Source organism: Triturus cristatus, chromosome 3_2, assembly GCF_964204655.1.
Source record: "Triturus cristatus chromosome 3_2, aTriCri1.1, whole genome shotgun sequence".
Classification (NCBI taxonomy): Eukaryota; Metazoa; Chordata; class Amphibia; order Caudata; family Salamandridae; genus Triturus; species Triturus cristatus.
In genome coordinates this window covers 418,583,735-418,590,692 of record NC_140584.1, presented here as the reverse complement: position 1 = coordinate 418,590,692, position 6,958 = coordinate 418,583,735, and the positions used below count along the sequence as shown (strand labels likewise).

Below are 6,958 nucleotides of genomic sequence, written 5' to 3'. Positions count from 1 at the left end.
AGAGGTAGGCATTACAGTTGTGAAAAACATATTTAGAAGTTTTTCACTACCAAAACATATAAAACTTCAATAACACATGTCCAACTTTTTAGATACAATGTACCCTGTCCAAAGGGCTGTTTATGGCCTACTTTAGGGTGTCTTATATGTATCAAAAAGGAAGGTTTAGGCCTGAAAAAATATTTATTTTAAAGGGCAACTTTTAGTGGGGGAACAATGAGTGCAGCTACCCACTAATAGCATTTAATTTACAGGCCCTGGGTACCCAAGGTACCATGTATATGGGACTTGCAAGTAAAGTAAATGTATCATTCAGGTGTAAGCCAATTGTACCATGTTTTAGGGGGAGAGCACAAGCACTTTAGGACTGGCTAGCAGTGGGGAAGTGCAGAGAGTCCTAAAAGCCAACCAAAACAAGTTCAGAAAGCAGGAGTGTGAAGGCAAACCGTTTGGGGGTGACCATGCAAAAAGGGCCAAGTCCAACAAACCTTGTTATTTATTTATTTACTGGCACTTTGATGAGATCTAGTTTGCTATGTGTGCCCTGTGAATCTACAAACACATGTTCTTGAAATTAACAGGAGCATATGTATCAGCTCTGGCTTTCAAGAGCTCAAATGTCTTCCAAACACAATTCTTTAAGAAACAGCTGTCAACTTCAACTCATTGTCATCATCATTCTCAATTTATTTGTTTGGTAAAAGCAAAGCACAATAAAAAGGCATCAAGTATTTTGTACAGAAGAACAGATGAAAAAAGATAATAAAATATAAAATGCCTTATAGAAATACCATAAAGGAAAAGCTATATGGAAGATTGTGGTTGCATGGAAGTATTTGACCAATGTGAGACTCATTGTGAGATAATCGAGATAAGGATTGGAGATGGGTTGTGCAGCTCCATAGCCAGGGTGTTGACCCACTGTCTTTAACTAATTTGCTTGCCAAATTACAGATTTCACATGAAAACAAACAATATCACAGGCTGTTTGCTTGCATGCAAAGGCTGTATGTAATATAACCTTAGCAGCAGAAGAGGGCTTCACAAGCTGTATTACGCATGTGTCAGGGAGGGGCTGTTATAGCCCTCCCTCACACAGATGCAATACAAATCTGACAAGCTGCACTAATGTCAGGCAGTGCAGCATACCAGATAATGAAGCTTCAGGGCTTGTCAATCATGTGCCCCCTCATCCAATTAGAAGTGGAAATAGTACTGTTCAATAAAAACTTTTTCAAAAAAAAAAAAAACAAAAAAAAAAAAAAAGAAGTGGAAATAGAGAAAAAAGTCAACCTCAGTACCTTCAATGCTATTCCAGCATCTGATTGGGTAGAAGCTCAAGCACATGGTACTGATTCTCTGCTAGCCTAGCGGGAGTAAAGAGATGGAGGAGTCAGGAATCAAAGAGCATGAGTGTGTGTTTGTCTGTGTGCTGGGAAGTGCATGTGTACGTCTGAAGAGGCTGTCTTTCTAAGTGTGAGCCTGTGTTCAAATACATGTATGAGTGTGTGTGTTCAATTTGAAGGACTATGAGGTGGGAGGTATTCAGCACGATGGTTGGGAAGCACAGTACACACATTTGTGCCCCACCACTAAAAAAGTTCACAAGCTGCCACTGATAATGGATCTGAAAAGATATTTACCCTCTATGGACCTTAGTCTGTACTTCCAGCTCATCTGGCACACGATTCACCTCCAGAACAACACCGTCCCAGCTACTGAATCTGGCACACCATTCAGCCACGAGACTAACACAGCCTCAATCGCTGCAGCGTCCCGTGGGCCATTACAGTCAAACTGACCCAAATACAGAAGATCACGTGTTTCTGGTGCGGATGTCACCAAATGGAGGTTATGAGTTAACAGCAAATGACTCATCTGGTTATGAGTTCACAGCAAATCTCTCATCTCAGTGTATAAGACATTGTCTTCTGCACTAGTTTTATTCTTACTGAGTAAGGCCTAGCTCTTCTCACAGACCATTCTGATACTCAAGTGGGGTTACAATGAAGGTATATGCAACGTTCCAATGCATGCCAGTACATCGCATGCCATTGCAACGCCAAACTTTACCCCGACTTTCTGTTGGGGGAGTGCTGGAAGTTGGAATAGATTAATTTTCTATTCCAACTCCAGTGTGTGCAAACGTAGGGAAGGTGTTGGAGTTAAATCCAACACCTTCTACCCACCGCTGCACACCTTTTTCGTTGCAACGGTATGCAGTGTAACTGCCTGTGTTGTAACGGTTGCGCTGTAAAGGCTGCTTCCCCAATAAAGATGTGAACTAGATTTTCTGGGCCGGAGCCAAAAAGAGATGAAGCATACTTCTATGCTTGTTCAGATTTAAACATTCACCCTTACAGTGACCTCCGCTGAGATAGATCATGTGGTGCATGTGCAAGATGTGGAGGAAGCTGGATGAAGAGAAAAGGAACACGGAGGGCCATAGTTACGGAAAAGTGGCACAGTACAGCAAGTCACCTTGCTGCGCTACCCTGCGTCACTGGGAAAGGGCAGGAATGCACTGTATTTAGGGCATACAGCAAATTCCTGACGTTCCCCCTGTGCTGGCACACAATGGGCTGCCTAGAGTCAAAGCAGGCACCTTTGCACCATGGTGCAAGGGTGCCTGTGTTGCATTCAGGATTTTTTTGTGCAGGAAGGGGCACTTTCCTGCACAAAAACAATATTGAGAGTATTTTTCCTCTTTTTATGTGTGCTGCAGCACACATAGAAAGAGGAATAAACAAGGAGAAATAAAGATATTTCTCCTTGTTATGCCTCTCCTGGGGAGGCATATCTTTTGGGCACAGTCCCAGGTTTACAAGTTCTTGTAAATCTGGGAATGCATCAAAATCCATGGATGCTGCTTGGGAAGACCCACGCAAGACCCATAGAAATGCCTCCCCGGTGCAGAGTAATGCAACGCAGTGATTTGCGCTGTGTTACGTTACTCAAGATTTATGAAGGAAATCATGCAGGGCCACGCAAGGTAGCCTTGCATGGCTTAATAAATCTCAGTTTTTATTTGTGTCGCTTTTGCACCACGTTGCGTGGTGCAAGAGTGACGTAAAGGAGCTCATAAATATGCCCCGGAGATTCTGCAACTTTTCTTTCACCTACATCCAAAATACTGCACAAAACTTCTATATTTAGATGTCAGCCATCTTCATGGGGCCAATTCAACAGGGATGAGCGAAAATCAGTTATAGACAGAAGAACTGTGTTGGGACAATTATACAAAACATTATTATACAAACCCAATGCCCCTCCCGAAAGCCCCTCTATCATCAAGAACTGCAGGCACCAGGAAAGGCATTCATCTGGAAACTGTCTCATTATAACTGCAATACTGTAATGTTCTATGACATGATACCTATAACACCGCCAAGTCTTAGAGGATAAGTCTTCTTGTCACCATCTCTGTGCCACTCCACTGAATAAAGTCCAACAGGAGGCTCTCTCCTAGCTCCTTTTCTATGCAAGTGAAACCTAGCAATAGGCTGCTCTTAATTTTGGTTGTGGTCCAGCTTCTCTCTAAACCATTGACTTCTATGACAACTCTGCATCTGTTTCCTCAATACATCTAATATATCATTACCAATGACTTAAGGGTGCACCACATAAATATTCAAGACAATTACTGAGGAGCAGTCCCTTCTCAATGTTTCATTTCTAGTGAACAACAAAACCATTCCCTTCAAAAGTGACTGACTTTGGACCAAGACTAAGCAATTGTTCAAGCCACATGAGGCTCCGCTAGCTGGATGTGAAGGATGATGATTTGATGTGCGACTCTTGAACCTCATGAACGGCCTCATGCAGTGGGACCCAGCGAAGGATCTTACGCAATATTTTCAGCAGGTCCGTCCGGAAGCGTTTGACAGAGAAGCAGTAGATCACAGGGTCGATGCAGCTATTGAGGCTCAGCAAAGCAGAGTTAATCCTGTGCATGACGTCCAAAGTGGAAAGTGGCTTGCAACCTACTGAGGATGTTCGATTGGCCACCCAGGCTACAACAGTTAGGTGGTACGGGGCAATGCATATCACAAATACGAGCAGCATCCCCAGTACCATGGCCTTGGCCAATCTAAGATGCACACACCGGGAACGACTCAGTGGTGAAGACAGGGACTTCATGATTGAGATGTAGGAGGCCAATACAACCAAAAAGGAGATGAAGACATAACTTATCATGGCATATGAATAGCCCTGACTGCCAGAGAAATTCTCAAAACACTTAGTCACGGAGAGGTTGGTGCTGTAGGTTTGATGCTCCACCAGTGAAGGCACGGCACAACAAATCCATACGATCCAAGTGATGATGCAGGTGGCCAGTGCTCCCTGCCGCGTGTTCAAGGGCATCCTAGATTTGGACATTTGGATTGTGTAATGCCTGTTGACACTGATCAGCATCATAAAAGTGATCGCACTGTAGGTGGCCAGGTAATACGTGGCTCCAGCAACCCTGCACAAGATTTCTGACAATACTGATCCATTTAACAGGTTCCAATTACCACCACTGAAGTAATAATCAATCCAGAGGGGTAATGTGAGGTTGAAGAGTATGTCTGCGATGGTCAAGTTGATGAGGTAGATCCTTATAGCTTTCTTAATTTTATCATTACGGAGAAACACCACCATGGCAATGGCGTTGCCGGGAAGTCCAATGCAAAGAACCACAGTATAGGCCATTGGCAGAAAGACATACTGCGCTGGATCATAGACATTGCATTTAGATGAAGCATGCCCTGTGTCATTCCATCCAGTAGAGATGCTCATCTTTCTAAAGGCAGGAGTGAAAAGAATGAAGAAGAAAGGTCAGTGGGAAATATGAGCATTTGTTATCATGAATTTATAAACACTCCACGAAGTAATGAATAATTTGCAAATATTTCATTATTTGAGGAGAAATAGTAATGCATTTCAGGGGTTAATGACTGTAAACAAGCATACACGGGTGAGGTAAGAATATAAAGAAGAACCTTAATAATGCATGCAAGCAGGGTGGTCTGATTGGAGGAGGTGTGGTCTAATTGGAGGAGGTGTGGTCTAATTGGAGGAGGTGTGGTCTAATGGGAGGAGGTGTGGTCTAATGGGAGGAGGTGTGGTCTAATGGGAGGAGGTGTGGTCTAATTGAAGAAAGCGGAGGCCTAACTAAAGCAGGTGTGATCCAATTGAAGGAAACATGGCCTTTTCTGTATAGGAGTGATTTAATTGGGGAAAGTCGAGTCTAACTGGAAAAGGAGTGGTTCATTTGGTAAATGTGTGGGATATATGTAGGGGGTGTTGTCTGATGCAAGGATGAGAGGTTTAACTAGACGATGTGTGGTCTAATTGGCTACTTGGATGATGGGTGTTCCACCGGTAGGAGTCTTAAGGATGTATGATGACCACTTCATGTGATTACAGGCCGGAAATTAGTTTTGAGACAGGGATTGGGAGCTTATATTCTGATGCTCCTCTTCTGTGGTCTTGGAAAAAGATAGTTTTGGACTCATCTGTTTGCTGAAAATATTACAGTGTTATGTAGAATTAAGAACACTGTCTAACTGAAATGTATCTTTAAGTACACTGTTATTTTCATACAGTATTTGCGTTGCAAGACTACATTCTGTGACATAAGCCTTTTCTGCAGATAAAAGTTAGATGACAAACAAATCAGTCATTGTTGTGCCTGTCCCACTGCTCCCCTGCGCTCTAATTACGGTCATCACCACCAAATTCACCAATCGCGACTCACTCTCTTGGTCCCAAACTCCCATTTGCCAACCCGAGTTCCTTAAAATATTGCACACTTGCTCTGTTACCACCAAGCAGGTAATTTTGGCCCTTTCTCCTGTGGGGTGAAAACCCATGCTGACCTGGCATCGTAAACTGCTCCTGAAGCTCGCACCACCCCTGCAACATCTTATTCCAAGACTCAGGTGTGACTTAGTATTGTGTTCAATCCAGTGGCGTAACGAAAGTTGAAGGGGCCTCCCTGCAAGGTACACAGAGGGCCCCCTGCTCCAGATTTAATCTGGAGCTTTCCGGTGTGAGTACAGTGCTAAGGGGGCCCCCTGCAGCTTGGGCCCCCCCCCCGCACTGCGGGGGATGCGGGGTTTTGTGTTACGCCCCTGGTTCAATCAATCAATCTGTGTTAATTAAAGTCCTTGGAAGAGAAATTCTTCAGGAAATTAAAGTCTCCTCCATATAACCGAGTCAGATCCAGATTCTGCAATGGAATCCTTGAATGTGAAAGTAGACAACTTAAATGTCACTGGAAGGATCTGACCTAGCTCTCATGGGCACGATGTACAACAACCTGTCCTTTTGATCTTTAGTAATCCTGTGTGGTGGACTTAAGGATAAAGTGACTGTTACTAGGCTGACTCTGAGGCATACTTACAATCTCCTATTGCCGCAGGAACGTCACTTTTCATGACGTTCCTGTAGCAATAAACCATTCGCCTTATTTACAAGGCGGCGTTAAACCACTTAACGTGGCTTAACACCGCCTTGTAAATAAGGCCCCCTTTCATGCTGCACTTAGCGTGAAAGGGGCGTGCAATGGATATTGCGGTGGGTGTTCCACCACAACACCCATTGATTTTGACACTGCCCCCTATTTACAAGGGTGACGTAAATAGGAGGCAGTGCCAAAATTAAGACAACGGAAAACCTGGTCTTAAAATGGTGAAACGAGGAGGAATGGTTAATTTCTCCTTGTTTTTGCTGTCTCTATGTGTGCTGCATTGTGCATTGAGTTGGTGCGGGTCCTGGGACTGATGTCCACTAGAAGTCGTTCCATGTGTTGCTGCTGTTGTTAAAGATCAGTACTTCCGTCTTGTCTGTGTTCAGCTGCAGGCAGTTGTCCTTCATGTAGGCGGGACATTTGTCATGCATATGTGGAAGTTGGTTCTGGTGGTGGTGGGTCGTCAGTGATTGAGGGGATGAGTTGGGTGTCGTCTGTGTA

The 6,958-nt window shown here is 43.9% G+C and overlaps 1 protein-coding gene across 3 annotated transcripts in view; it reads right to left on the bottom strand.

The window, feature by feature from the left end:
- Positions 1-654: 654 nt before the first annotated feature.
- LOC146857474 (platelet-activating factor receptor-like) overlaps positions 655-6,958 on the bottom strand; it is a 66,598-nt gene continuing 60,294 nt past the window's right edge. For all 3 annotated transcript variants that reach the window (XM_085648008.1, XM_085648007.1, XM_085648006.1), the window contains one exon: positions 655-4,786. In XM_085648008.1, coding sequence (XP_085504134.1) covers positions 3,760-4,782 — 1,023 coding nt within the window. In that variant the 5' untranslated portion in view covers positions 4,783-4,786 and the 3' untranslated portion in view covers positions 655-3,759. The remainder of the gene's footprint in view (positions 4,787-6,958) is intronic.